General features: G+C 47.5%; 9 protein-coding genes across 11 annotated transcripts; 5 read left to right on the top strand and 4 right to left on the bottom strand.

Moving 5' to 3' along the window:
• Positions 1-169: 169 nt before the first annotated feature.
• Positions 170-8,253, top strand: LOC120896432 (zinc finger MYM-type protein 4). Of its 2 annotated transcripts, none has more exons than XM_040300560.1 (7): positions 170-299; positions 1,104-6,011; positions 6,088-6,213; positions 6,288-6,409; positions 6,485-6,617; positions 6,691-6,790; positions 6,866-8,253. In XM_040300560.1, exons 2-7 carry the CDS (start codon positions 1,190-1,192, stop codon positions 7,038-7,040), a joined length of 5,478 nt encoding a protein of 1,825 aa, XP_040156494.1. In that variant the 5' UTR covers positions 170-299; positions 1,104-1,189; the 3' UTR covers positions 7,041-8,253. The 2 variants fall into 2 exon arrangements, with proteins under 2 accessions (XP_040156494.1, XP_040156503.1); XM_040300569.1 differs by lacking the exon at positions 170-299 and adding an exon at positions 437-631.
• On the bottom strand, positions 8,242-9,629 carry LOC120896492 (39S ribosomal protein L19, mitochondrial). The gene is made up of 2 exons (XM_040300660.1): positions 9,283-9,629; positions 8,242-9,205 (listed from the first exon to the last, which is right to left on the bottom strand). The coding sequence occupies exons 1-2, from the start codon at positions 9,347-9,349 to the stop codon at positions 8,340-8,342; spliced, it is 933 nt and encodes a 310-aa protein (XP_040156594.1). The 5' UTR covers positions 9,350-9,629; the 3' UTR covers positions 8,242-8,339.
• Positions 9,630-9,726: 97 nt separating this feature from the next.
• Positions 9,727-11,102, top strand: LOC120896506 (ATP synthase subunit b, mitochondrial). The gene is made up of 3 exons (XM_040300687.1): positions 9,727-9,864; positions 10,159-10,472; positions 10,560-11,102. The coding sequence occupies exons 1-3, from the start codon at positions 9,837-9,839 to the stop codon at positions 10,926-10,928; spliced, it is 711 nt and encodes a 236-aa protein (XP_040156621.1). The 5' UTR covers positions 9,727-9,836; the 3' UTR covers positions 10,929-11,102.
• Positions 11,092-13,233, top strand: LOC120896479. 2 transcript variants are annotated; one of them, XM_040300641.1, is made up of 3 exons: positions 11,092-11,202; positions 11,265-12,267; positions 12,330-13,233. In XM_040300641.1, the coding sequence occupies exons 2-3, from the start codon at positions 11,272-11,274 to the stop codon at positions 12,537-12,539; spliced, it is 1,206 nt and encodes a 401-aa protein (XP_040156575.1). In that variant the 5' UTR covers positions 11,092-11,202; positions 11,265-11,271; the 3' UTR covers positions 12,540-13,233. The 2 variants fall into 2 exon arrangements, with proteins under 2 accessions (XP_040156575.1, XP_040156583.1); XM_040300649.1 differs by lacking the exon at positions 11,092-11,202 and having other exon boundaries at positions 11,235-12,267; positions 12,330-12,416; positions 12,490-13,233.
• Positions 12,618-14,312, bottom strand: LOC120896500 (ER membrane protein complex subunit 2-like). The gene is made up of 4 exons (XM_040300674.1): positions 14,146-14,312; positions 13,469-14,034; positions 13,305-13,400; positions 12,618-13,232 (listed from the first exon to the last, which is right to left on the bottom strand). The coding sequence occupies exons 1-4, from the start codon at positions 14,177-14,179 to the stop codon at positions 13,005-13,007; spliced, it is 924 nt and encodes a 307-aa protein (XP_040156608.1). The 5' UTR covers positions 14,180-14,312; the 3' UTR covers positions 12,618-13,004.
• Positions 14,313-14,353: 41 nt separating this feature from the next.
• LOC120896463 (DNA replication licensing factor Mcm3) lies at positions 14,354-17,364 on the top strand. Its single transcript, XM_040300601.1, has 3 exons — positions 14,354-14,670; positions 14,761-16,050; positions 16,123-17,364. Exons 1-3 carry the CDS (start codon positions 14,605-14,607, stop codon positions 17,224-17,226), a joined length of 2,460 nt encoding a protein of 819 aa, XP_040156535.1. The 5' UTR covers positions 14,354-14,604; the 3' UTR covers positions 17,227-17,364.
• On the bottom strand, positions 17,348-19,237 carry LOC120896474 (39S ribosomal protein S30, mitochondrial). Its single transcript, XM_040300631.1, has 2 exons — positions 18,716-19,237; positions 17,348-18,647 (listed from the first exon to the last, which is right to left on the bottom strand). The coding sequence occupies exons 1-2, from the start codon at positions 19,207-19,209 to the stop codon at positions 17,420-17,422; spliced, it is 1,722 nt and encodes a 573-aa protein (XP_040156565.1). The 5' UTR covers positions 19,210-19,237; the 3' UTR covers positions 17,348-17,419.
• A 208-nt stretch (positions 19,238-19,445) lies between these two features.
• Positions 19,446-24,784, top strand: LOC120896455 (regulator of nonsense transcripts 1 homolog). The gene is made up of 3 exons (XM_040300589.1): positions 19,446-19,978; positions 20,049-20,449; positions 20,535-24,784. Exons 1-3 carry the CDS (start codon positions 19,796-19,798, stop codon positions 23,434-23,436), a joined length of 3,486 nt encoding a protein of 1,161 aa, XP_040156523.1. The 5' UTR covers positions 19,446-19,795; the 3' UTR covers positions 23,437-24,784.
• A 50-nt stretch (positions 24,785-24,834) lies between these two features.
• LOC120896471 (zinc finger protein 583-like) lies at positions 24,835-27,171 on the bottom strand. Its single transcript, XM_040300614.1, has 5 exons — positions 26,907-27,171; positions 25,979-26,845; positions 25,432-25,908; positions 25,129-25,363; positions 24,835-25,059 (listed from the first exon to the last, which is right to left on the bottom strand). The coding sequence occupies exons 1-5, from the start codon at positions 27,141-27,143 to the stop codon at positions 24,914-24,916; spliced, it is 1,962 nt and encodes a 653-aa protein (XP_040156548.1). The 5' UTR covers positions 27,144-27,171; the 3' UTR covers positions 24,835-24,913.
• Positions 27,172-27,551: the final 380 nt, after the last annotated feature.

Here is a 27,551-nt window from a genome sequence, read left to right as displayed (position 1 = left end):
ATGCTAATTAATTGTTATTTTTCCTGCATCGAAAGCAACAATGAATTATTAAAATTTAAAAACTCTATTATGCTGAATGAATTCGAGAATAGTTCCCTGAATATAAAATGCTGACGCTTCACATCACGCTGATTTGATTGTTAAAAACTGCCACAGTCCAATTTTCTTGCACGTCTTCAACTCATTCGGCTATAGCCAGTGGTGTAGCAGAAAGCTTGGATTCAAGAGAAAAATATCGTGCTGGGGCTTGATAAATTTGTGTGCTAGAGTTTCTTTACTTCCTGCGGTACCAGAGCATAGTAAGTGCAAAAAGAGAATAATTAATCATATGATTTGCGACTTTGTGTAAATTATAGTTGAGTGACAACATGATTACGTTTTTCTTGGCGCGCGTCAAGCCGAAGCATCAATTTTACGGTGCCAAAGCGAAGCTTGCAAGAGCGAGAGAGCGAAAACAAAATGGTGCGCGCTTGTTTTTGACGGCGGCTTGCGTCTTGTGAAAAAGTATAAATTTTGCAGAATATTTTGCTCCAGCAGTGTAAAATGATAACACAGTCCTTTGTGTGAATCTATCCCAATACGGTGTGATATTAACCGGTCGAAAGATAAACCGATATTGCAGTGAAAATAGGTGACAAATTTTAACACCCCAACACATGCACACCACGCTGTGGTTTTTTTTTTGTTGTTTTAACATAAGTATCAATGAATGTTAGCTGAAAACTTGCGGCCAAATTCGACGGTCCGTAAACCCTTTCTAACTAAATTTTGAAGTGGAATCGACTAAAGAAAGTTTGCGACAGCTTTCGTTTTAAAAAAATCCCGTGGTGCTAAGCATCGTAAAAGGCGGGAGTTTATAGTGGGAGCAGCGTAATGTGCAAACGCAAAAAGGAGACTGTCTCTTTCCTCCACCCTCCAAAACTGTTGGCATCTCTGTGATATTCATACTGGCCCTTTTCCTTTGAATTTTCCTAATGATTATGTGCTTTTCACTACACCTATTATTTTTTTCTCACTTTTGTTAGAACTTGTCGGACATTTCTTACAAATTATTATATTTATTCACGCATACATTAAGTGCTAACTAAATGCTACGATTGCAGGCTAGTTCGGGGATCGTGCTGATATCGCTAGCCAGAAAGTAACCTGTGTTCAGGACAAGAAGTGGACCAGTTCTGAACACGAAGAGATGGAAGAAGAACATCGAGAAGAAAATGACTCCAACCCAAATTCTGCAACTGGGGATGCCAAGGACGATACCGAAAACGAGGAAAAATCCCCCGACGATGTGATGAGTGATGAAAAAGAAAATGCCACAGCGGACTCTAAGGAAGTGGCGGGCAAAGAAGCGGAAGAGCATGAGCAGCCGACAGCACAAGAGACGAACGAAAACCCAAATATTGAAGAATTGGCATCAGACTGTTCAAATGCAGAACCTAGTGCAGCTCAGAGCGAGCCGGTCATTAGCGAAGCAGTAAGCGAAAGAATGGACGTAGATGATGCTGGGAAAGAAGATGTTCCTGCTGAAGCAAAGGAGCCTTTGCACGAGGAAGCTTCGGCGGTAGCGGAGCGGCCAGTAAGCTGCAAACCAGACGATAAAGATGATGGTGAAAGTGAAAAATATGACAGCGCGGTGGAAGAAATGGAATCCGATCAGCCAGGGGATCAGGATCAGAATCCGACTGAAGAATCGGAATCGAAAAAACCAGTAGCTGCTAACACTACTTCCGTCGACGATCCAATGAAAGTGGATGAAGAGCATGAACATCAGCAGCAAGTAGTGAAACCGCTAGACGATGTAAGCAACACATCGTCTCACTTGCAGGACATAGAAGTTACGAATGTGGATGAAAGTGATCACACGAGGGGCGACGATATGCCCGAAGGAGATCGTTCAATTGATCCTTCTACAGCGGAAGATCCGTTCGATCAGCTTCGGCATGCATCAACTGATGACATCAGCCATGGTGATAAGGATAACCAAAACGAAACGGCAACAGAGATGGAAGGAGTTGATAAACAAGAACTACCAGATGAACACCCTGAAGGTGGTGACAATGATACGGCGGATAAGGGCAACGATGAAGGTGAAAACGATGACGAGCATGGTGCGAATGAGACACTGCAGAGTGCAGCGACAAGTATTGCAGAAGAAAACACGGTTGACGAATCGGCAAAAGATACAACTGGAGTGGGAGAGGAGCAAACGGTGGAAGATGAATCGAACGCGATCGTAGAGGAAGAAAGAGGAGGTGAGAATGAAAACATTTGTTTATTGCCTGACGACGAGAGGGCGATATCCGATGAAGATAATCAACGTGCCATGGAGCAAGAGGAGGCTGCCGCAGAGCAGCAGTCCTTGGCAGCTGAACGTGACGAGGCCGAGGCAGAGGCTGCAGTCCGAGCAGAAGGTTCTGCAGCGAGGGGTGCAGAGCACGAAGGTGAAGTGGAAGAAGGACCTGACGGGTTTACTCCACCGGCAGAACGGGAAGCTGCAGAAGGGCAGGATCCTCAGCCTGCGACGGTGGAGCAGGCGGAGGAGATGGAGGTGGATCTAACTTCTACCTCAACAGAAGAACTTCCCACTAGAGACAATCAAATTCGAGAGCTTGCAACAATATTGGAATCGGAGACATGTATGCAGTGCAAAAAGGATTCGACGCCCTGTCTGTACATGCTGACATGCGATGCAGCGAGTGAGGAAACTGCCCAGAAGTACATTTGTTCGTTCGATTGTGTTCAGCGTCTTCGCACGGATCAGCCGGGTAAGTTTGAGCTGATACAGCGTCGAGTGACAATTGTGCCCATTCTGGAACGTCAGGAAACGTGCGCCCGCTGTGGCGAGCAGCAATTGTGCAAGTACCGCTACAAGCTGGACGATGTTATGTACACTTACCTTTGTGATTTGAAATGCGTCGAACATTTGACGGCGATCAATAGTGAGAAGTACAGTTTGATGCGGAAACGGTACAACATCGAGGAAAAATCGCTGGCACAAGAGGAAGACAAACGTTGCGTACAGTGTGGTGACACGAAACCATGTCAGTTTGGATTCAAACAGGACGAGGACGAGATGCACGTTTGCAGCGATTGTATTAACCTCTTGATGACGGAACATCCGGACCTATTCCGATTGCATCGTCGCCGGTCGGTACGGGTACGCAATCTCGTCAAAGAAAGCGCTATTGGTAGCGGCAGTGCTGGAAGCGGTGCGAATGCTTCGTCTGAAGTGGTGAAATTTACTGCTCGCACAGAAGAAGAAGCCGAAGCAGCCCGTATTGAGCGCGAGGCATCGTTCCTGCGTACCTGTCACGAATGCCATAAGACGCTACAGATTCTTTCGAGCAGGTGGTTGCAATGGGAAACGATGGAATTTTGTGATGAGAAATGTCTCGGGGCCTACCAAACATCGAACGGATCACACTGCGTCCAGTGCCGACAGGTAGTGTCTGTGAATAGTATGGGCAAGTTTTGCGTACGGTTTGGATTCAGCATTTGCCAGTTCTGCAGCGCAAGATGTTTGGAAGAGTATAAAAAGGTTCTCAAATCCTGCTCGTACTGTCAGCAAAGCATTACCAAGCACAACAAGGGCTATGAGTTTCGGGTGGCTCGTGCCGGCGAACCAGGTGTATTGAAGGATTTCTGCAGCACCCTTTGCCACAAGATGTACCAGGCTTGCTTGAATCCGACCCTGAAACACAAGCGCCACGTGTGCGCTGTATGCAATCACGAAAAGATGACTAAGGTTATCGTCCACCTGGAAGGGCGGGAGCACTACTTCTGCAGCACACCGTGCTTCTCTGCTTTTAAATTTGTGAACAACGTTAACCCCGATGAGTGCGCAATGTGCAAGGATTTCTTTGAACGAAAGTCGTCCGCAGCCTACACCATCTACAGACAGGGTGAAGCGTCTCATCTGGATCCGTTGGCGTTCTGTACTAAGATGTGTTTGAATCTGTATATTTCAACAAATCGCGAGATAGTGCCCTGCAATTGGTGTAAGGTGAAAAAGTATACTTTTGACATGATCTTACGCCCCTCTACGATGGAACGACATTGTTCGCTGCACTGTTTAACCCTCTGCGAGGTGTCCACAAGCGTGAAGCTGACCCCGTGCGATCACTGTCGCCTAGTCAGAACGGCTCAATACGAGCTAAATATGACTGATTCGAGTTTGCGTATATTTTGCACGTACCAATGTCTCATGAAATTCCAGAGTCAGTTTAACAAATCGCAACCCATCGATCCTTCAATTCCTGTTCCCATGGGAATTCCGAAGAGAATTCCTAGAGCTACAACTACGGCTACGATTTCACACTCCAACACTGCAGCTCAAGTCAGTGCAACAAAAATGGCTCTAACCAGTGCCCGAACTACAGCCGATACCACATCAACGCCAAACATTACGACCCCTACACCGCGGCCCAGAGGACGTCCACCGAAATCTGCAGCAACGCAAGCGAGCTCGACGAATAGCGGCAAAAATGGCAATGTTGGTTCCGCCGGATCAAACCTTCCCGTAATCACCTCAGTGCACTCGCTGGCTGGCGCTATGAATAATCGAGGCACACGTTCAAAAGGTGGTCAGATGAATTTGAATCAAAAAAATTGGCCAGAGCTGCGCGTAGCTCTAGAGCCACTCACGAATATTCCTCCTTCGGGAAGGGTGGCGCTCAGCAGTATTCTGCCCAACATCAATGCACGAACGGAAATATCCTTGTCATCAGCTTCACCAACTGTAGGTTCAAGCAGTAAAAATGCCTCCGTCACTACATCAGCACAAACATCCACTTTCACGCCACCGCCCGAAACGGATTCTTTGCCAGCTTCTGATCCTGAACCTACAGTAGCTGCTCCTCCACCCGCACCGACCACGGTGACGGTAACGAAAGTCGAAACGCACACCCAGATCGTTACGATCCCGCCAACTCCAACGCAAGTGGCGAATGCTTCCACCATGTGTAAGCCAATACAGCTGACCAAGAGCGTTTCCTGTCGACCGATTCAGTGTAACGTTGGTTGTCAAACAGATGACTGGCTGCAGCGTAAGCTCGTGATCCCGATACCGGTGCCGATTTATGTGCCTGTACCGATGTTCATGTACTCTATGCCGACGCCTGTTCCAGTTCCGATTCCGCTGCCAATACCTGTTCCGGTGTTTGTACCGACAACCCGAAACTCGGCTAATGGCATTATGAAGGAGATCAAGAAGATTCAAGACAAAATGCCCACCGATCCTTATGAAGCGGAACTGCTCATGATGGCCGAAATGGTGGCGGGAGATAAGAAGAAAGACGATAGTGATTCCGATTCCGACGACGGTGGCGTTGTCGGTGATGATCAGTACACAACAACGGAAGCGGTAGTTGCAAGCGATGGCATGGAGCATAACACTTCATTTAGTGAGGATCTTGTGCAGATGGCTCTGAAAATGGCTTCGAACGATTTTACGGAATCTCAGGTCGACTTGGAGTCGGCTATGCAGGCCAATACGATCACTCAGCAGCAGCAACAGCACCACGGGTATGAAGATTTACAACAGCATCACCACCAACAGCAACAGCTACTATTGCTGGAACAGCAAAGACAGGTCGCCACGCCTGTTGTGCAGCGAGGTCGCAAGCGCGGCTCGAATGTATCACAGCGCGCCGGCACTGTGGTAAATAACAACACGCAACAGTTAAGCTTAACCCCTACATCTAAGCGCATCAAGCGAGAACAGCTGAATGAACCATCGCCCGAACCGGTGAATCGGGTGGTAGAACCGGTAGAGAAACCCGACGCCAACATGTGTCTCAAGTACACGTTCGGAGTAAATGCCTGGAAGCAATGGGTAGTGACAAAGAATGCCGACCTGGAGAAAAGCTCTATCCGTCGGAAACCGTTCAAATCGGACATCCTGCAGCTGACCGCAGACGAACTTAATTACTCGCTATGCTTGTTCGTAAATGAAGTGAGGAAACCGAACGGCACCGAGTACGCTCCGGATACGATTTACTATCTCGTGCTTGGTAAGTTTACAAATTTTGCTGTTTCAAAAATGTCAGTGGTCTCACAAATGCGCCATTGTTGATTGGATCGTTGCAGGAATTCAACAATATTTGTTCCAGAACAGAAGGGTTGAAAACATTTTCACCGATCCATACTATGAGCGGTTCACCGATTGTTTGGATGAGGTTGCCAAAAAATTCTCCATGCTTTATAACGACTCTCGTAAGTACTCTATTGTACGAATGATTTCCATGGTGTAGCATTAAATTGTGATCAATTGACATCGTCGTTTGCAGAGTTTATTGTAACGCGCGTGGAGGAAGAGCATCTATGGGAGTGCAAACAGCTTGGAGCACATTCGCCGCATGTATTGCTTAGCACGCTAATGTTTTTCAATACGAAGCATTTCAATTTGGTCGTAAGTATCAGCGTGCTATTGAATAACGTATTTTTCCATTGTTTATAACATAATATGAATTGTGTATCACTTTAGTCCGTGGAAGAACACATGGAACTTAGCTTTTCGCATATCATGAAGCACTGGAAAAGGACACCCCAACAAGGGACGAAATCGACGGCGACAAGGAATGTTTTGCTTCGCTTTTATCCGCCGCAGTCGTCGCTTGGTAAGTGAAAGTGAAAATAGTGTTTTCGCTGTCATTCTTCCTGATTATTGTCAATTTTTCTTTTTATATGTAGCAAACAATACGCGAAAGAAAAAGGTCTATGAACAGCAAGAAAATGAAGAAAATCCGCTGAGGTGTCCAGTGAAACTTTATGAATTTTATCTATCTAAATGGTAAGAACCAAAGTCAGCCAACGAGCGAGTTTTATAAATGAAATCAAATTGTGTATATGCTTATCTCTGTTGCAGCCCCGAGAGCGTAAAAACACGCAATGACGTATTCTATCTGCAACCGGAACGATCCTGCGTTCCAGACTCTCCGGTGTGGTACTCTACGCAACCGCTAAGTAAAGAGGCGCTCACAAAAATGCTGCATAGAGTAAAGATGGTGAAAGAAATCAACATTGCTTTGCTCACCAGCTAATGAAACGAAGGCTGCACGATAAAGCAGCAGCAGCAGACGCAGCAATCCCTTTCAGATGGAACTGATGCTGAGGGTGTTACTGGTCGATATTTAAATTCTTTGAGTTTAACATCCAGCTGTGTACATGGTTCATTGTCTCCAGATACTTCCGGAACTTATGACAGATCATTAGTGAGCAACAGAACATTGGTTAACATTGTTCCTAGCAACACAAGCATATTTCCTCCACCACCTCCTGACTACAATTGCTATTACAATGTTCGTGAAAGACATTAATCCCTTCACAGTTTTGCGCATGTCTTACTCGGGCGCGCAAAGTGCTTTCGGTACACTGTTGTTTTGCCCGAGTGAGACTCGAGCAGATTTTGCATCGTCCGTTTTTGTTTTCTGTTTTTCACTGCGCTATATTTGTTTGGAACGAAGGTGTGTTGAAAACATGTTAGTACATGTGTTGGTATGTAAAATATACCAGTCGATGCAATTTAACCCTTTTTTATGCATGTTCTTTCCGTTTGCCTCGCGATAGAGGACTACTTTATTTCTACTGAAAACTAGTATAGATGCTTGCTTTTAAATCATCATTTAGTGTCTAAAATTATTTCTTTTAAAAACATTATTTTCCCAGCACGTTTAAACCATAAACTGTACAGAAATAAGAACAAATGATGTGACAAATGGCGAGACTGTACTGTGAAGGGGTTAATAAGGAGGTTACTAGTTTATGATGCGTATGAATCTGTGCCAAGCACGGGTGCTATTCACGGTAAACGGCAAGCACAGCTCACACGAAGTTTGTCATTTCAGTAATGTAGGGTTATCGTTTTGTTGTGTGCCGTTGCCTTCTTGCACCAGATAAGATTGGCCAGCACATATTAGGTACGTAATAGCGAAGAGTTTGTTGAACACGTCTATTTTTCTTGAGTTATTCCTTGTGTGTAAGCAAGCGTGAAGTCCATCTAGTTTTTAAACAGAGACTCTATTACAGTTAGAACATATTACGGTCGACTGTTTGTACATAAGTGTACAATCGAAATGCAAAACAGCCAAGCCGCTTGAAATTCTGGATCAAGGTGTAGAGCATCAAGTGCATTCGAGGGTGTTGATTTTACTTAGGAATCGTAGGAAACATTAGATGCCACATAATTACAAACACTTACGAACATGCAAAGGCTAAGGTATGATAAAATAAGAACAATATTCATTTCGTAATCAATCATCCGTTGTGTTTTATTCTCTATGGCTATACTCTACATTTTTCCACTGCCGGTGCACGCACATGCAAGCTAAATGAACGAGAAATTATGCAAGCTTAGTAGGTTTCACAAACGTGCGCTTCCGTTTCATCTTTTTCCTTGCTAGCTCTAGCGAATGGAGCTGCGAATAGATTTCGGTGAAAATCTCTTTCTGTTCCTCTTCCGGTATAGAGCGCCGATACTCTTTCATGAGGTCATACTTCTCCCACGGCGTTGCAACTGCTTCCGCCTTTCGCCGTCTTCGTTCATTTGTGTGCTCTTCTATGTTGGCCACCCCCTGCAGGTTGTGTCTTTCCCAGCGAGCATACCACGGCCTTGGTTTGAGCACCACCTTCACATCATTTACGGGCACCGGAGACCCTTCGGGTAAGATTTCCGGCTCCATGTTTACGTCAAACGTGCTGTATTCGTCCAGTGCATCGCGCAAATAGAGCAAATTGTCATCCAATCGCTTCTCTAACCGTAGCACCTCGATCTTTTGCAACGTAGGATCGTACAGATCGTAACTAATCTCTATACCCTGATGATCGATTACGTTGCGCAAAATGAACCTCGCCCGTAAACCACATTTCTCCCTCAGGATGCAGATTCCTACGAAACGCGCCGTTTTGTTTTCCGCATGCGGGTCTGACGAAGTGACGGCAACCACGGATCCTACGTAAAACTCCGGAATGTCGATGTTGGCGCGTCTGTCCAACATATCCTTGCGCTCGAGTTTCTCGCGCACCGAGTTGCGCCATTCGACTTTTGGATCCGGCAGAAACTCTTGATACACATATCTATAGTTGGGCGGGATTATAGATTTGCGTTCGGTCGGGGCATTGCCACTGGCGGAGGATGCTTTCAGTGCAGATGCTGATGCTGGAGCCAGCTTGGTTGAATAACACCTCGTTGCAGTTGCCGGCGTACCCTCTGCAAGAAGAGAAAAACATGTATCGTTGCTAGGCGTTCGTTTGCATTGTTTGGTGTGAATGTGTTGGGTAGCTCACCTGTACATAATGATTTCAAAAACCATATACTTCTTGCCGCAGCATTGCTCTTGCTGAGGTAATTCATTATTGTGTTTCGATTGCAAGCACACCTATTCGCAAGATGTAGAGTTCTATCTTTTGATGTGGGAAAATCTGTTTTGGTTATGATTTTCGCCTCCGTTTGTCAAAGTCAAAGTTGATGGAACTCGTTAAGTTTATGGTGCAGCGTTGGAAAGCAACAGAGCGCTACACGTTTACCGGCAAAAGGGCGTTGGTTTATTGCCGAAGAGAATGTGCACAATACTTTGTTATGCGTCTTGAATCATTTTAGTGATGGTACATCCACAATATTACTAAGGAAAGATAATACAATGCCTTTTTTTGTTCACGATGGCTGTGTGAAGCCGCCTAGCGCGAAACGATAAGCTCTTTGAAGTACCCTTTGACAGCTCAGAAAGGCTAAACGTCAAAATTCTTGTAGACGACCGACATCTTTTCCTCGGTGCGACTGAAGTGCAGAAAGCAGGTCCTCCGTTTCAGCAAACGAAAATTTCCAGCCGAAGCAAACGAAAATGCTGTCCAGAGCGGTGCTTTTGTCAGGTAAGCATGATAATAGTACTCATCCGTTTATCATATGCAACATCGATATCCTATGGAAAAAGTAATCGTGCACTGAGAAGACTGCCCAAAGCAGCAGGTTTATGTAATCAGCTTGTGTCAAATTTGCGGTCTCGATCGCAAAATAGGGAATCTGCTCCCGGTTCAGGTGGAACGATTGTGCAACAGCGGCAGACGGGTCTGATTAGAATTTGGTGCAAATGCTTTCGCCGCGCAATGGGCAGGGTGCAGCATCCAGTTGATTTGTTTGTTTGGTGTGTTTATGCTACATTTCAGCTGCCAAGAAGCCAGCAGCACTAGTCTTGGCTCGCGGAGCTGCCACTCAGGCTGATCGTCCGAAGCGGGCGGAGCATGGCGGAAAGGTTCGCCTCGGCTTCCTGCCCGAGGAATGGTTTACCTTCTTCTACAACAAGACTGGTGTTACCGGTCCGTACGTATTTGGTGCCGGTCTAATGACCTATCTGTGCTCGAAGGAGATCTACGTCATGGAACACGAATACTACAATGGTTTGTCGCTGGCCGTCATGGTCGTGTTCGCCGTCAAGAAGTTCGGACCTTCGCTGGCCGCTTACCTGGACAAGGAAGTCGACGTAAGTGTGATAATGTTTTGCCTGGAGCCATGTTTTTTCACCCCAGTATAAGTTAATATGCTGATTTGATTGGAATGATTTGCACAGAAAATCGAAGACGAGTGGAAGGAAAGCCGGGAAAACAACATCCAGCAGCTGACACAGGCCATCGAGGACGAGAAGAAGGAACAGTGGCGTGCTGAAGGCCAGACGATGCTGATGCAGGCCAAGAAGGAGAACGTGGCGCTTCAGCTGGAAGCTGCCTATCGCGAACGTGCCATGAACGCGTACCGCGAGGTGAAGAAGCGCCTGGATTATCAGGTCGAGCGCCAAAACGTCGACCGTCGTATCTCGCAGAAGCATATGGTTGATTGGATCGTGAGCAATGTGGTGAAGTCGATCACGCCCGACCAGGAGAAGGAAAACCTGAACAAGTGCATTGCCGATCTCGGTGCACTGGCTGCCAGATCGAAGTAAGTCATGTTTTTAGAACCTTTGTCAGCCTTCTTGGGGAAGGTGGAGAATTCAGATCAACAAATTGTTAGAATGTGCAATGCGCACGAGCAGCGACGGGATGCCGTTAATTAGCATCGTGTGTCGATGTAGCTACCAACAACACGTCTAAGTAATAAACGATATCGATACCTGTCACTGTAGTAGCTGTTGATAAATGATGATGATCTAGTGCGGGTGATTCTCATGAAACATTCACAAAATTAGTTTCCATTTTGACGCTGGGATAGTCACCAGGGTACGTATTCAAACTGTTTTGTAGTCAAATTCAAATCCTATTCCGTCCGTTTGAGGTTGCAGTATATCGATGAACGCGTTACAGTCAGTTAAAAGCTTTTTCCTTCCCACGTCATCCGCCGATTGGTGGGTTCAGTTCAGGAAATGGGAACATCTATGCTGCCCAAAACAGCCGACAGTGCGATTGGTGTTTCTGTTTCTGTTTTTCCTGCTTCTGGAACTGACCGTCTTCGCAATAACGTTGCTGTACGTTCCTTCGCGTATGCACACTGGTTCCTTTTTCCTGGACAACGGAGTACCGGCGATCCTGATCATTGCTACCACTGGAAGTGTCGTGAAGCTATCGCACATGCTTTCCCAGCGTCACCGAATTGGTGCCATCTCTGACACGCTGCAACAGTTTGATCACACGATCCAAATGCTAGACTTTCGAATGAAATGCGATGAAATTGTCTATTGGACAGCAGGATGGAGCATTACGTTTGCAATCACAACGCTTATTTTCTCAGTCACAATTAAAGTCTTTGGATCCGTGGTGTTTGAGCACGTGGGCACCGGTCTCATGATAGTGTTCATAAATATTACCAATATTCCGTACTCCGTGTTTACGGTGTGGTTTATAGTTTGTGAGCTTTGTATACGTTGCCGAATGAAATTGCTCCATTCCCTGCTGGACGGTGGCATGCGTTCGATGGCACCCAGCAGAAGGATAGAAATGGTCAAACGGTCCAGTCAGCTGCTAGCAGGGGTTACCAATTTGCACGCCGACCTTTCTTCTATTGTTGGGCATGTGAGTGCTATATTCTGCGTACAGGTGACTATTAGCCTGTCCGCGTTCACTATTTTGCTGATCTTCTGCATTTTTTCCTACTACCGAGCGGCCGTCGTTATGGGCGAGATCGAAACAAACTTTGCCTGGCTAACGATATGCTGGAGCCTGTATAACAGTTGCTTTCAGATACCGAAAGTTTTGTTTGGAGCCTGGATTCGACAGGGTTCAAACCAATTAACAAAACTGGTTCATCACCATCTTCGGCATGCTGACGAGTTTATGGTACAAAATCAGGTGTGTGTGTGTGTTTATGAGCGTTTAAGTTAAGCAGCACTTAAAGAGAGTACCTCCTTTAGTTATTCATTTTATCGCAGCAACTGGAACATTATTCGCTAACAATACGTCCTTGGTATTATACAATTAATTGGCCTGTATATGCTACGGTAAGACGATATGCATGGAACAGGTGTGGAGCCACGTGGGCCGGTATTAAATGCCATTTGTTTCCGGTTCCAGGTAATTGGCTATATCAGCACGTACGTTGTAATTTTGATACAGTTCGATAGTAAAACGTTGGACATTACCAGAGCTACAGAGTGACCAGGGGTACTGGTTATTCGCTTTAAAGCATCGAAACACACGAATTACCAATGAAACATCATTTATTCAGCAGCGCTTCGTACAGTTTCCTTTTCTGTGTTATTACCACCACCAGAAATCAACAAAACAATGAGTCTACATTGTTGCACTGCGAAGAAGGGTCTACTGCACATGATCATTAATGTTTGAATGTTAATTAAATAAACACTTTGGAAAAGTATCTGCTAATTCCTATGCCGTCTAACTGCACTGAAACTAATCGTTACAAGGGCAAGGGAGAAAGTGCCTCCTTGCCACAGCATGAACTCGCAATAAAAAAAACAGTTAACGATAGAAACCGACCAAAGAGTATGAAATAATTGGGAAAAACGTACAGCGATAATTTTTCTGTAAAAGTGCATTTAAAAGACTAATTGACGTAAAAAAGATGGTCAATTGGCCACTTTCCCAACGTCCAATCCTCCAAATGCTTGCTCGAGCGCTTGCAGCTCGTCCTCACATCCTGCGGCTTTGCTTTTGCCAGTTTTTATTGCACCTTTGGTATCCTTAGCCGTTGGCTGCGTTCGCGCTTGAATCTGCGCCATTGCCCATTGGGCCAGCTTCTGCGCCTCCTTCCGTTTACCTATTACAAGCTTGGAGTTGGAAATGTGTCCGCAGCACTGCAAAGGAAAAGTACGAAATCGATCAGAATTCCAGCTACAGCTTTCTTGTACATAGTACGGTACGCTTACCAAAAACAAGCCATACAGAGCCCGTAGGTTGTTAACGTTCAACTTTACCGCTTTGCAGTAGTGGGTTTTAGCCATCTCGATGTTGTCGAGACCACCCTGGAAGGAAGCCGAAATGATTGTTCACCCTATTGTTCGTGCAATTGATTCCGCACAGCGTTGCTTACCATCGTGTACCGTATGTCAGCCAATCGCTGATGAATCAGGTGACTATGCGGATTGTGCAGCAGCAACTCCTCCATGCAGAATGCTGCCTTCGCATACTCGCCCTCTGCTAGATACAGATTGCACAACTCGTGCCAGCCCTCCTGGTCCGACATGAAGATTTTCATGTAGTCGCACAGCTCTTTGATAGCTTCTGCGGTGCGGCCTTGCGTTTTCAGGATAGCCACTTTGCGCTTACGCGGCGCTGCGTTCGTCTCATCCTTCCGTATGATTTGCTCGAGCTCGTCCAGCGCATCATCGTATCGCTCCAATGCTTCCAACAGCATCGACCGGTATTTTTGTATGCGAAGACTGCCGGGAAACTCGGCAGATAGGATACTAACGCAGTGTTCCGCAGTCTCGATGCGGTTACAGTCCAGGGCAGCGATTATCACCTGCTCTAGCACCAGGTGACGTTCATTGCCCAGTTTACTCTGCTTGCTGGACAGAACATTATCCCACAGTTGCATTACATCGTCGCTCTTTCTTTCATTATCATCGCGCCACTTTCGCAGCAAGTTCCTGGCATCTGAAGGAAAAGATTGACCATAATTATCGTAGAATCTATTCCCTTTCAATGTTCGGTGTCACCGCGCCTGGGGTGGTGGTGGAACCAAAACGCCCCCTTGCCTACACCTACCTGACCAACTCATTTCTTCTACGTTGTAAGACATGGTTGATGAATTCAATTCACATTGATAAAACGACAGTCGTTCTATCGAGGAGCAGTAGTGTAATCCAATTATTGGGCAACTCTACGTGGGTTTCGCAGTAGGACTTGGTAGCGACCACGGTGATTGGTTTTGTGATTTTTTCCCTTGTCGTACGGCTGTCATCGCTAGTTGCCCTTTTTCGACACCGTCAGGGTGGCGCTAGTGTAGCAGTTCGATTTTATCGTTTTGATCGTTTTGTGTTGGCTGTCATTGTCAACATTTCGCGCGCATTTCTATGTTGATAATTGTTGCCCAAGCCAGTCGGTCTGTGTGCTTGTACGTTTTACTTCGCTGTGCTTCGTGAATTAAGTGGGTGAAAAACTAACGCGCAACCGTTTTGCCTTCGATTGTTGTTTGTTTCCAATACGCAAACGTAAAACGCAAAAATGGCAGAGGACGATCAACGACTTGCCTCTATTCAAAACGAATATCTCAACTTCCTTGATGACGAGGTAAGTTTACGGGTCGAATTGCTGAGCAAATGAGCGAAAGCCCCCGAAAGTAGGTACTAACTAGACGATCTCTCCGTTGATTTTCTGTAGGAAGACCAGGGTACATACACGGCCCACGTACGAAAAATGATCAACGATAAGAGTAAACGGTTGGTTGTAAATATTAACGACATCCGGCGGAAGAATCCAGGCCGTGCGTTGGCTTTGCTGAACAGCGCATTTGATGAGCAGCTGGCGTTTTCGCGAGCGTTGAAAGATTATGTTTCAACCATCGATATGAGTTACGCAAAGACGCAGGAAGACTTTCACGTAGCGTTCGAGGGAAGCTTTGGCAACAAGCATGTAACTCCACGCTCGTTGACTTCGCGCTTTCTGGGTAATCTCGTGTGTGTCGAGGGTATTGTGACGAAGGTATCGCTTATCCGGCCCAAAGTGGTCAAGAGTGTGCACTATTGTCCGGCGACGAAGAAGGTGATGGAACGCCGGTACACGGATCTCACTTCGTTTGAAGCCGTGCCGTCCAGTGCCGTCTACCCGACTAAGGATGACGATGGCAACCTGCTGGAGACGGAGTTTGGCCTGTCGGTGTACAAAGACCATCAAACGCTTAGCATTCAGGAAATGCCAGAGAAAGCCCCCGCGGGTCAGCTGCCCCGTTCGGTGGATGTTGTGTGCGACGATGATCTAGTTGATCGTTGCAAACCGGGCGATCGTGTACAGATCGTGGGTAATTACCGTTGTCTGCCCGGAAAGCAGGGTGGATACACAACGGGCACGTTCCGCACGATCCTGATCGCGAATAACATTTCGCAGCTAAATAAGGAAAGCACACTGAGCGTCACTCGTGAGGAGATCAATATGTGCAAGAAGCTGGCCAAGAACAATGACATTTTCGATCTGCTCGCGAAAAGCTTAGCCCCATCGATACACGGCCACGAGTACGTGAAGAAGGCAATCCTGTGCCTGCTGTTGGGAGGAATCGAGAAGAATCTGGCCAACGGAACGCGTCTGCGTGGTGACGTGAATGTGCTGCTGATCGGAGATCCGAGTGTCGCAAAGTCGCAGCTTCTGCGCTACGTACTGAATACAGCACCGCGTGCAATCACAACGACCGGTCGCGGATCGAGCGGTGTCGGTTTGACTGCAGCCGTTACCACCGATCAGGAGACGGGCGAGCGTCGTCTCGAGGCCGGTGCCATGGTTTTAGCCGATCGTGGCGTGGTGTGTATCGACGAGTTCGACAAGATGAGTGACATCGATCGAACCGCTATCCACGAGGTGATGGAGCAAGGCCGTGTAACCATTTCGAAGGCCGGTATACATGCGTCGCTGAACGCTCGTTGCTCCGTGCTTGCTGCAGCGAATCCCGTATACGGACGAGTAAGTAGCAAATGCAGCAAAACGCATTCAAGCGAGGGCTTTGCTGAGTAATCTTTCCCTTTCTCATTGCAGTACGACCAATACAAAACACCGATGGAAAACATTGGGCTGCAGGATTCGCTGCTTTCTCGGTTCGATCTGCTGTTTGTAATGTTGGATGTAATCGACAGTGATCACGATCGTATGATTTCGGACCATGTGGTCCGCATGCATCGCTATCGCAACCCGAAGGAGCAGGACGGCGATGTGCTTCCCATGGGCGTCAGCGCCGTGGATATGTTGTCCACCATCAATCCCGACACGCTGGAAGACAAAGAAACTCCGATGTATGAAAAATACGATCCACTGCTGCATGGGGCGTCTCGCAAGCGTACCGACCAGATCCTCTCGATGGAGTTCATGCGCAAGTACATACACATTGCCAAATGTCTGAAGCCGAAATTGACTGAAACAGCGTGTGAGATGATTTCGAATGAGTACTCCCGTTTACGGTCGCAAGATTTGATGGATTCGGACGTTGCCCGCACGCAACCGGTGACAGCGCGTACGTTGGAAACGTTGATTCGTCTATCGACGGCCCACGCCAAAGCGCGCATGTCCCGCTCGGTTGCCGAGCAGGATGCTCAAGCAGCGATCGAACTGATACAGTTCGCTTACTTCAAGAAGGTGTTGGAGAAGGAGAAGAAAAAGCGCCGTCGCACAGAGAACGATGATTCGCAGGATGAGATGGAGGACGACGAGGAAGAAGCAGCAGTACAGGAAGAGAATGCAGCATCACAAGGCACGCGCCGTTCCAAGCGAACCCGTGTCGAACACCACGATGATTCCGATCACGAAGAACTGCTAACGTCCCCTCCGGATCGGGGCGATCTCACTCGCCGAACTACCATTACCAGCCCGAGAGTGGCCGAGAGCGCCACCATGGACACGGAGGAGGCAGCTGAAAGTAGTGTTGTTGCGATCAGCGAAGCGCGCCTCAAACTGTTCCGTCAGGGCGTGTTTATGGCATTTAAACATTTCCATGATCAATCGGTCTCGCTTGCCCGACTGACGACACACATCAACGAAAACAGCGGCGATGAAGCGTTTACTCCCGGTGAAATAACGGCAGCCGTGAATCAGATGACCGAAAGCAACAACATCATGGTTCATGATGATATGGTGTTTTTAATTTAAATCGAACGGTGTTTATCCTTTTACCTATTTTACAATATGTTTTTTCTTTCTTGTGCTGATCTGTTAGTAACGTATTATTAAACTTCAATGAACATTTTACTAAGGAAAATAAAATTGAACGTTTTTTCGAAATCACTGTTTAGTAGCGTTAAAGATGTTTATTCAATAATGCGCTGCTACAAATTCGACGCTGCTACTGTCTTCGTACGTTAGGGTAGTATGTAGCTTCGAACTTGGGCCTGCTCTTCGGTCCACCTGGTCGCACAGCACGAGGAATGTATTTAAGTGCGTGCTCGTCCATGCGTCGATTGTACATATTTTCACCCAACTCAAATGGTCTGCGTTTTGGCTCCATCGGACGAGTCTTATTATCGATCTTGTATATCTTTTCCCATTGATATACCTCCGGCACTAGCCGGTGCCGGGGACGATTTGATGCCATGTGCTTGTACGCTCGTTCCATAAACACCCGTCGGTTTTCATCCTCAATGTCTGCAACGCGCGTCTCCGTTGGACAGAGGTATGGTTTCAGATTCACGGCACGTTCCTTCGGTTGATTAATGTAGAACATTATTATTTGTTGAAGCACTTCTTTGTTGAGCCCATTAATTTTGCCATTCTCATCGATCGACTCGTACAGTTGCATCGTATCCGTTCCCCAGCACAGGTTGTACCGACTGTTAGCGTCAACTTGATCCGAGTGGAGAAGAGTCGTGTTGAGCTGATAGGCATAGAACGACCAGTATTTGCCATCGGTTATTACCGTCTGAGTAGTTAGCGGATACGTTACATCGTTGAACACTGAGAACCCTTGGTAGCAAGCCTGACCCAACAACCACGCGAAACTGGACAAAATTCCTTGCGCATCGATAGCTTCGCTCAAATCATCAACCGCACAATACTTGTGGCGATTCAGTGCGTGGCTTCGCCGTTGAAAAGACAACAAACCAAACTCGTGCTGCTCTCCAGGCCAAAATCCTGGCACAGTTGTGGCATGACGGAAGTCGGCGATGTACCCCAATGCCAGTGGATCGTATCGGTAGTCCGGTATTTCGGCGCCATCTTGCTTTACATCAAACGATTCCAAATCCTTCGGGAGCAAAGGCTCCAGCAGCAGCTTGTGCCTCAGGGCCATGTATGGCTTGCCAACGTATTGGATGTTACGATCATACGAGTCATTGGCATACTGCTTCTGCCATTCCACTCCTTCCTTTATCTTGCGCACCAAATTCGGGGGATAAATGCCACCAAGGAACCAGAATGCTTCATGTCGAGGATCGACATCGGTTTCAATCTCATTCAAATGATTGAACTTGGGCGCAAGAGCATTCGCTATAGTTCGGTTGAGCTGTACGAGCAGCGATCGTACCACTGTTTCTTCCTTTTCCACCGGAGACACAGTTTCGTCGCGCTTAACATGACTGAAACAATGAGGGAAAAAGTGCAATTAGCAATTAGCAAGCAGATCGATCGGTTGGCTCATGATTACCTGTAGTTCGAGAGTTCCAAAGCGATCGTGTCCTCCAGCTCGCTCTGTATCGATTCAAGAATTTTTGCCGCTTCCTCCTTCAGTGGATCGTAGTACTGCGGGAGCCCAGTCTGGAAGCACGTTCTCGTAGCGTACTGCATGAAAGGTTTAATGTTGTATGGGAACTTTTCATCAGTCAGCATGTTCATCTTGTATCCGTAGTACTTGGGCATGTTGATTTCGAACAGCTTCTCCTCCACCGAGCTTAGTTTGGCAATCTTCTGGTGCCATGATTCACGTTCGCGTTTCTTTTTGGCCGGGAAGCTTAAATCTTTAATGGGTGGATATTCTGGGGAGTTTGTGTATTCGTGCTCCTTGCTCGGAAGCGGCCGGGATGCAAGAGCACGGTGGCCATGGCGGCCCAGAAGCCACAGATTTGGTCGAAAGTTTCTGGACAGCATTTTCACTACACGGCCCGGGTTTGTTATGAAATGTTGGAAAAATTGCCGAAACATGTCGGTTCGGGCTTGACACTTCCCCAAACGTCATTGTCCGACAGTGCGGCGACCTAATGTCGACTTCCGACAAAGGAGGCCGAAGCAGTCTTCCGACAATTTACAAACTGGTACCCAATGTTGGGAAAATAGTCAAAATATAGAAAAGGTAAATTGTTTCGTTTGTAGAAATACCCTCTAATTGAATTGGCACACGTGTCTAGCAATCTAGTTTCAGAAAACGACCAATTAATGTGGAATATTTGTCACATGACAGAAGTGACAGTTGACGTGAGTCAGGAAGCGACGATAATCTACGTCGTGTAGGAATTTTACCCCCACATTCTGAAAACGTCTAGAGGAAAAGTGCCACTGAAACGAGCAAAATAAAATTACTCACCAAATACGAGCAGCATCGAATAGCGGAGCGGGAAGTAAAGCGCTGATCTTTGTAATCCGGGACGAACGTTGCGAGGTGTAAGGTCCATCCGGGGCTCCGTCCAGGTGGTGTTTTGGCGAACACGCAGCGCGGTATAGCAGAAGCAGATAGGTAGTTGTGCTGCGCCTGAAACAAGAGTCCGCGAAAAAACCACGAGCTAGGCAAAAGATGAGTGTCGACGCTTACGACGGAACCACGGGTTCCCAATCGTTGACCTTCGTCGATACAGAGGAGAACTATTTTGTGGGAGCCGATTCGCAGGGAACGGACTACGATTTTCGCGACTTTACGATTCCTTCGCAAAGTCAAACCCAAGCTTCGCAGCTCGATCATCTGGGCGGTGGGAGCCAGGTAAGAGAAAGCGCGGACCGTGCCGCACTCGTTTGGCGGGAGAAGCATTACGCGTTTTGCATTGTTGCAGGTGAATGGATTCGGCCGCCGCATCGGTGTGGATCCGACGAAATTGTCCGGAATTACCTCGGCCATCGGTGAGCTGCAGTTTGAGGAGGATGAGGATGAGATAGATCCAGCGGAGAATAAGGATTTACCTCCGCACGCCTGCCGTTACTGTGGCATACACGAGCCAAGTACGGTGGTTATGTGTAACATATGTAAAAAATGGTTCTGCAACGGACGCGGCAGCACGTCTGGGTCACACATTGTGAATCATCTTGTTCGCGCAAAGCACCGTGAGGTTACCTTACATGCGGACGGTCCCCTCGGAGAGACGGTCCTGGAGTGTTACTCCTGTGCCGTCCGGAACGTGTTTGTGCTCGGGTTTATCCCAGCCAAAAGCGACTCTGTAGTTGTGCTGTTGTGCAGGTCAGTTGATTTCCATAGTACACATCGTACACGTGCGATTTTGGGGCTTGGTAGCATTGGTTTGAATAAAATGTATCGCTTGCAGACAACCCTGTGCAGCACAGAACTCCATCAAGGACATGAACTGGGATCAGGAGCAGTGGAAGCCGTTGATCGCCGATCGTTGCTTCTTGTTTTGGCTGGTGAAGATTCCAACCGAGCAGGATCAATTGCGTGCTCGCAAGGTGTCAGCTGCCCAAATTAACAAGCTGGAAGAGCTGTGGAAGGAAAATGTGGACGCAACTTTCCAGGATCTCGAGAAGCCCGGCATTGACAAGGAACCGCAACAGGTACAGTTGCGTTACGTGGACGGATATCAGTATCAGAACACGTTCGGACCGCTGGTAAAGCTGGAAGCGGACTACGACGAAAAGTTGAAAGAGAGTCAAACGCAGGAAAACATTGAAATCCGTTGGGACACTGGGTTGAACAAGAAAACGATCGCATACTTTACACTGGCAAAGAACGACGGTGACATGAAGCTGATGCATGGAGATGAGCTAAAGTTGCGCTACGTCGGAGAGCTGCACAAACCGTGGAGCTGCATCGGGCACGTAATCAAGGTGCCGGACAACTATGGCGATGATGTGGGGTTGGAGCTGAAGCACAACCATCAGGCACCGATCGAGCGTACCAGCAACTTCTCGGTCGATTTCATCTGGAAGGGCACGTCTTTCGAGCGCATGCAGCAAGCGCTTCGCAAGTTTGCGATGGACGCGAAAAGTGTTTCGAACTACATTTACGCACGCTTGCTGGGAAACGTCCGTGCCGATGGTGCCGAAGAGGTGCTGTTTAGGCTGAATTTGCCCAAGCATTTCAGTGCCCCCAACCTGCCCGACCTGAATCGGTCTCAGGTCTACGCGGTTCGCCACGCACTGCAGCGCCCCTTGAGCCTTATCCAGGGTCCACCGGGCACGGGCAAGACGGTCACTTCAGCAACGATCGTGTATCAGTTGGCGCGGTTAAACAGTGGCCCCATATTGGTCTGCGCACCGAGTAACACTGCCGTTGATCAGTTGACGGAGAAGATTCATCGCACGAATCTGAAAGTTGTGCGCGTGTGTGCCAGATCACGCGAAGCGATCGATTCCCCAGTCAGCTTCCTAGCGCTGCACAATCAAATTCGAAATATGGCACAAAATTCGGAGCTGAAAAAGCTGCAACAGTTAAAAGACGAAACGGGTGAGCTTAGCCTCTCAGATGAGCGACGTTATCGATCGTTGAAGAAACAGGCCGAGCGCGAACTGTTGGAAGCGGCTGATGTGATATGCTGCACCTGCGTTGGAGCGGGCGATCTTCGTCTGCAGCGTATCAAGTTCAACTCCATCTTGATCGATGAATCGATGCAGTCAACGGAACCGGAATGTATGGTGCCTGTAGTGCTGGGTGCCAAACAGCTCATCCTGGTCGGTGACCACTGTCAGCTGGGCCCGGTAGTGATGTGTAAAAAGGCGGCTAAGGCCGGCCTGTCGCAAAGTCTTTTCGAGCGGCTAGTGGCGCTAGGCATCCGTCCATTCCGGCTCGAGGTGCAATACAGAATGCACCCGGAGTTGTCACAGTTTCCTTCGAACTTCTTCTATGAAGGCAGCCTGCAAAACGGCGTGTGCGCGGATGAGCGTAAGCTCAAAGTCGACTTTCCATGGCCCTCTCCAGACTGTCCGATGTTTTTCCTGGTCACACAGGGCCAGGAAGAAATCGCGGGATCGGGTACCTCGTATCTGAACCGGACGGAGGCATCGAATGTGGAAAAAATAACGACCCGATTTTTGAAGGCCGGTATTAAACCCGATCAAATCGGCATCATTACGCCGTACGAAGGGCAGCGAGCGTACCTGGTACAGTACATGCAGTACCAGGGTTCATTGCACTCGAAGCTGTACCAGGAGATCGAAATTGCCAGCGTGGATGCGTTCCAGGGACGCGAGAAAGATATCATTATCATGTCTTGTGTGCGGGCGAATGAGCACCAGGGCATCGGTTTTCTGAACGACCCCCGTCGGCTGAACGTAGCTCTGACCCGTGCCAAATACGGTATCATTATAGTGGGCAACCCGAAGGTACTGGCGAAGCAAGAGCTGTGGAACCACTTGCTGAACTTCTACAAGGACAAAAAGGTGTTGGTGGAAGGATCGCTGAACAATCTGAAGGAATCGATGATTCAGTTTACCAAACCGAAAAAGATCATCAATACGCTCAATCCCGGATCACATTTCATGACCAATGCCATGTACGACGCAAAGGAAGTGCTGGGCGGTGGTTATTTTGATCGCAATCCCGGACCATCAACAAGTTACGCGCATAACCCGTTGGCAGGGTACGGAAACGCGAGCGCTTACCACCAACAGCAGGGTGGATTTGTGGATGTGCCGGGGCACGGTGGAAGCGGCACTACTGCTAGCGCGAACACACCGCTAGATGCGTTTATGCGTAAGGTGCACGACCCTATCGGCTACATTTCGCCCCAGCGCACCCATCCTGCAGTGAGCAATATGCCTGTCCCGGTGGGAATGTTCATCAATATGTCGAATGCTCCCTCTCGCTTCTATCAGCAGCAGCAGCAGGCAGCAATTCAGGCGGCAAAGCAAACTCGTCGCCCGGTGGTTGGTAAGACGGCTAGCCAACTGCTTGCATCTGGCTCAGTATCGACATCCAGCGGTGGCAAGTCGAGCCGTCCACGTCCGATAGGCCCCCCAAGCAGCAGCGGTAACAATGCGCACATCAGCGGTACGGCGAGCGCATCGCTTACGCAGGGCATGTCGCAAAACATGTCTCAGCCGGGCTTTAGCCTATCGCAGCAGCCAGAATTTTCGCAGGATTACATGGGCGAGTATCAGTCACAGATGGATAACATCTTGTCGCAGGAGTCCAACTATCACAGCCAATCCGGGCCGAGCGACCGTCTGCCGTTCGAACTGCACTCGAGTTCGCAGTTTTCCCAACCCTACTGATAAAGCTGGACTGGCGGAACAATTTTAAAAGCTGGAATGCTAAACCGATGCAAAGCTATCATTCAACACATACGACACGGTGAACCATACAGAGGGAAGCACGATTTTATCGAGCGAGCAAATTCATGCAAAGGCTTGCTCGAGGCTTACGACAAACCCGTAAGAGCAATCACAGCGTGGTGCGAACCGTTCGCAGGCCATTAAATGCATCCGGCAAAAGCTGTTTGTCCGAGAGGCGGAATGAGTGCCATTTCGTTGGGACGGATAACAAACGGGACTTAACTGTGGACCGATGGCGGTAACCGTTAGAGAGCAGGGAATTCATTGACTCTAACGAAGGTCTCGAATCGGGTTGCATCTCACTCGCTTGCTGGTAAAGCGGACAGCGGTAAGGATACCACAATCAGCTCCAATAGCATTGTTGGCACGAAAGGCTTTGCACAGGATGTCTCATGTACCCTGGCGCATTCAGTAATCTGAAACGAATGGGCTGAGCAGTAAACAACTAACATCCAACGGCCAGCTTGATGGTTAATGGTACCAAAGTATTGTGGGCGGTTTGCCGTGATTTGCTGAATGGACATTTCCATTCGGCAATGTAACAGCTCAAAGCTCATGGCTGTTTTGTGGCTGCTGCTGTGTGTTCTTTTGTTCTATTGTTTTGTCTGTTGCATTCGTAGTTCCAACATATACTTTTTTATAGACGAATGGTCTGACCCATCAGTTTTCTTTATCGCGCGAAAAGGCCATTATCTCTAGAATGAGCGTATTTTCCCCAAACTCAAGTACAGTACAATACAAGTACAAACAACAAATTAGAGTGCATTGGTTGAGGATTGCACTCGTCAGCGATTGACTGCAGTTTTCAATTCGTTGTCGATCCTGTGCTCCTTAACTGGTGATCGTTAGCGAACCTTTTCCTGAGCAACAATCGTCCAATTGAAGCTATGTCACCATCAGTGTGCATTTTGCAACTGTGCACTATTCTTCCAACAGCTCATACACGCGATGTTACAGGCATCGTACGACTGTGACAATACAGCGTTGAAGGTAAAACGCATCCCTCGTTTCGGTTATTTGGTTCATCAGCTGATTATTTTGAGTTCTTTCAATTAAGTACGGTATAGAGAGGCAGGTAGACAGAATACGGTCACACCCAAGACCATGAGGCCGTATTGAGCAAGTAGCACTAAGTTTGCCGATTCAACTTAAGGTATCTACAGAACGTATTCACTCTGTGCTCTGAAGAAGCTTAAACATCTCAAAATTCTTCACCAGTGGATAGGCTACTATTAGATTCCGTCTTTTTGTGTTGGCCAATAAAATATTTTGTTTTGAATGCAACTTGCACGGTAGGGGTTTAACACTTTTATCCGAAATTTCTAACGCATCTTCAAACCCGTTTCTATGCTGAAGATTGTACAACAACGACGGCACGCCAATGATTTTATTGTGCATGCCAACATGTATTGGTTTGCTAATTTTTCTTTCGATCGTGTATTTTCCTATGCGTGTTGCGATTGGCTGAACTGCTGAATTTCCGATTGCACACCTCACAGGAATAGTTTTTCTCTCCTGTATGCACATAGTTGTGCATCTTCAGCTGATAGTTGGTAGGGAATGCTGTGAAGGAATTAATTGTAAGCAGATTGTTTGGATCGATTTGGTCTATGGTTACCATTTCTGACGTACCTTTTTCACACAAATTACAAGCAAATGGTTTTTCGCCCGTGTGGGAACGCATGTGAACGGTAAGATGGACGCGCAGCATAAATCGTTTCTCGCACACCGTGCACCCGTACGGCTTTTCCTTCGTGTGTGTTCGCATGTGGATGAGGAGATCGTGATTCGTGGGTAACGCTTTGCTGCAAACGGTGCATACAACTTTCTTCACCTTTTCCTCACCGGTGTGTTGCCGCATATGGCACTGCAAGGAACCGAAGTTGGTACGCATTACCTTTGGTTGAATGATTGTTTCCCGATTCTAATACCTACCTGTAGTTCTCCCTGGCTTGGGTAGGCTTTTTCGCAGATTTTGCACACATAGGGCTTTTCTCCAGAATGCGTCCGTATGTGCACTGCCAGATTGCCATTTTGATTAAACCGTTTCTGGCAGTAAGGGCACTCGAACGGCTTTTCGTTAGTATGAATTCGTCCGTGTGCCTTCAGCTGCCAAGATAATTTGAAACCCTTCTGGCAAACGTTACACACGTGGGGCCGAGGATCGCTATGCACCTTTTGGTGCGTGTTGAGCATGCTCCGCGTGGCAAACCGTTTATCGCACAGCTCGCAGCCGTACGGTCGCGAACCAGAGTGTCGTCGCATATGCACGTTTAGTAGAGCTTTTTCGTAGAACCGTGCATCGCAAACATCGCACACGTGCGACTTTTCTCCGGTGTGTCGAAGCATATGATTCTTGAGTACCGACTTTTCTGCAAACTTTCTCGAACACAGCTGACATTCGAAGCGTTTCTGGAAACGGAATGGATAGAGATGGTTAATACGCAATGGTTGTGCAAACACCACAGTGGGTAACATTTACTTCCGAGTGCTTACGATCGACGTGCTTTCGGTACAACCGCCGTTTGCTAAACTGTACATCGCATATCTTGCAATACATGGTATTGATTTCATTGGCGTCTTCGCTTTTGGGCCGTTCTCGCGGTTCCTCCGCTTCCATCGAGGCGTGAATTAGATTATTCAAATGCTCTTGTTCCAGCTGTTCCTCCTCCTTACTGCATGGTACGGAAGACGCCAGCTGATTTTCCATGATTTGAATGTATTCCTCCGTAAGTGCATCTTTCAGATAGTCCACATGGATTAGCTCGTCGTCTACATTTTCGTCAACTATTTCCACATTTTTCGATATATCAGCACTGCTGTTGCCGCTTATGAATTCCGAAAGTTCCTGCTTCAGTGTGCGAAGAATGATAGATTCCCTTAACGACTTTGCGGTGGAGGGTTGGTCCGAGGTAAGTTTATCTGGTGCCGGTGTAGCAGTTGACATGGTTAGTGCAGTGGTAGGATTAACTGTTTGCAGGTTTTCCTCAATCGCAGTAGCTTTGGGGCTCGTATCATTAGCTGTTAAATCGCTGGGCGGAATATTAACAGCATCCTCGGTTCGGTCATCCACTAGCGTGTTGTCGTTTGAATTTACAAGCTGAAATCGTAGTTCCTCGATAGGTACAACAACGGCGGACGTTTCTGAGTTGCCGTGAAGGTCCGTTACCACCACATTTAACACCTCATACTTCGTTTCGCTGTCTTGTTTGATGACGACCGACTCCTCGAGCAGTGATCGGATCGTAGCATCCGATGCTTTGGTCATTTGCTGAAAGTTGAAGCTTCTTTCCAGCTCCAAACAACAGTCCGTACATATATGACACGGAAGCCCATCGGATTCGGCCACCTAAAAGGTCAAGCATTTACTTCTTACATTCCGGGACAACGTGACTAGCAAAGAAGTTTACCGTAATGCGAGTGCAGCTCATGATGGTATCCGCCAGACAAAATTCGAACAAATCTTTAAGCTGATCCTTTTCTCTCTCCTCCAGGCACGTTCGACAGACTCGATCAAGGTAAATGATTTTTGGATCACAACCGGATGCAGAAACTGTTCGCAGGGCTCGCGATAGCTCGATCTTCATTGGTGCTAGTTTAGTTGCTGGCGTTGCGTTCATCTTGGCGTCGGGCGACTTGCTGTACATCGTTGCACGATGTACATATTTCAGGACAGCCAAGTAGTGAAATATATCGGAAGGAACTTCTAATGTTTACGGGGTATTTTCTACGCCGAGCGTTCCTGTTATCTATGTGATGTTTTGATACATTGACAGCTGCTCGGCCATTGTTTACTTTTAGAGACGAAGCTGCGGCCCACACGTTTCACAAGGTGTTTTACGTCAACTACCGTTCCATACGTTGCGTGCTTTTATGGCAGCCAAAATGTAGACTATTATGTGGCAGTAAGTGAGCGTGTTTGTGGGTAATAATATGGCCTGTGCTTTTGTAATTGTAATCGTGTTGTACCGATCCATGATATTTTAATAGATTTTCTTTACCACTCTATAATAGCACACTGCACCCGGCATGAACCGCATCTGTCATCTGGGGTG

The sequence above is a fragment of the Anopheles arabiensis genome, chromosome 2 (assembly GCF_016920715.1).
Source record: "Anopheles arabiensis isolate DONGOLA chromosome 2, AaraD3, whole genome shotgun sequence".
Lineage (NCBI taxonomy): Eukaryota > Metazoa > Arthropoda > Insecta > Diptera > Culicidae > Anopheles > Anopheles arabiensis.
Note: the sequence above shows the minus strand (reverse complement) of the source record. Positions and strands in the feature narration are given on the sequence as shown.

Excerpts from the sequence above, each read along its gene's own strand:
- LOC120896432 (XM_040300560.1), top strand. The coding sequence starts at position 1,190 with ATGGAAGAAGAACATCGAGAAGAAAATGACTCCAACCCAAATTCTGCA. Across the intron at positions 6,012-6,087 it reads GATTTACTATCTCGTGCTTG|GAATTCAACAATATTTGTTC; the intron begins GTAAGTTTACAA and ends GGATCGTTGCAG. Across the intron at positions 6,618-6,690 it reads TCCGCCGCAGTCGTCGCTTG|CAAACAATACGCGAAAGAAA; the intron begins GTAAGTGAAAGT and ends TTTTATATGTAG.
- LOC120896492 (XM_040300660.1), bottom strand. The coding sequence starts at position 9,349 with ATGAATTACCTCAGCAAGAGCAATGCTGCGGCAAGAAGTATATGGTTT. Across the intron at positions 9,206-9,282 it reads TTTGAAATCATTATGTACAG|AGGGTACGCCGGCAACTGCA; the intron begins GTGAGCTACCCA and ends CTCTTCTTGCAG.
- LOC120896506 (XM_040300687.1), top strand. The coding sequence starts at position 9,837 with ATGCTGTCCAGAGCGGTGCTTTTGTCAG. Across the intron at positions 9,865-10,158 it reads CAGAGCGGTGCTTTTGTCAG|CTGCCAAGAAGCCAGCAGCA; the intron begins GTAAGCATGATA and ends GCTACATTTCAG. Across the intron at positions 10,473-10,559 it reads ACCTGGACAAGGAAGTCGAC|AAAATCGAAGACGAGTGGAA; the intron begins GTAAGTGTGATA and ends TGATTTGCACAG.
- LOC120896479 (XM_040300641.1), top strand. The coding sequence starts at position 11,272 with ATGAACGCGTTACAGTCAGTTAAAAGCTTTTTCCTTCCCACGTCATCC. Across the intron at positions 12,268-12,329 it reads AGTTTATGGTACAAAATCAG|TTATTCATTTTATCGCAGCA; the intron begins GTGTGTGTGTGT and ends TACCTCCTTTAG.
- LOC120896500 (XM_040300674.1), bottom strand. The coding sequence starts at position 14,179 with ATGTCTTACAACGTAGAAGAAATGAGTTGGTCAG. Across the intron at positions 13,401-13,468 it reads CTGACATACGGTACACGATG|GGTGGTCTCGACAACATCGA; the intron begins GTAAGCAACGCT and ends GCTTCCTTCCAG. Across the intron at positions 13,233-13,304 it reads CTCTGTATGGCTTGTTTTTG|TGCTGCGGACACATTTCCAA; the intron begins GTAAGCGTACCG and ends TTTCCTTTGCAG.
- LOC120896463 (XM_040300601.1), top strand. The coding sequence starts at position 14,605 with ATGGCAGAGGACGATCAACGACTTGCCTCTATTCAAAACGAATATCTC. Across the intron at positions 14,671-14,760 it reads TCAACTTCCTTGATGACGAG|GAAGACCAGGGTACATACAC; the intron begins GTAAGTTTACGG and ends GATTTTCTGTAG. Across the intron at positions 16,051-16,122 it reads CGAATCCCGTATACGGACGA|TACGACCAATACAAAACACC; the intron begins GTAAGTAGCAAA and ends TTCTCATTGCAG.
- LOC120896474 (XM_040300631.1), bottom strand. The coding sequence starts at position 19,209 with ATGTTTCGGCAATTTTTCCAACATTTCATAACAAACCCGGGCCGTGTA. Across the intron at positions 18,648-18,715 it reads TTGGAACTCTCGAACTACAG|TCATGTTAAGCGCGACGAAA; the intron begins GTAATCATGAGC and ends TCATTGTTTCAG.
- LOC120896455 (XM_040300589.1), top strand. The coding sequence starts at position 19,796 with ATGAGTGTCGACGCTTACGACGGAACCACGGGTTCCCAATCGTTGACC. Across the intron at positions 19,979-20,048 it reads ATCTGGGCGGTGGGAGCCAG|GTGAATGGATTCGGCCGCCG; the intron begins GTAAGAGAAAGC and ends GCATTGTTGCAG. Across the intron at positions 20,450-20,534 it reads GTAGTTGTGCTGTTGTGCAG|ACAACCCTGTGCAGCACAGA; the intron begins GTCAGTTGATTT and ends TATCGCTTGCAG.
- LOC120896471 (XM_040300614.1), bottom strand. The coding sequence starts at position 27,143 with ATGTACAGCAAGTCGCCCGACGCCAAGATGAACGCAACGCCAGCAACT. Across the intron at positions 26,846-26,906 it reads TGAGCTGCACTCGCATTACG|GTGGCCGAATCCGATGGGCT; the intron begins GTAAACTTCTTT and ends TTGACCTTTTAG. Across the intron at positions 25,364-25,431 it reads CAAGCCAGGGAGAACTACAG|TGCCATATGCGGCAACACAC; the intron begins GTAGGTATTAGA and ends GGTTCCTTGCAG.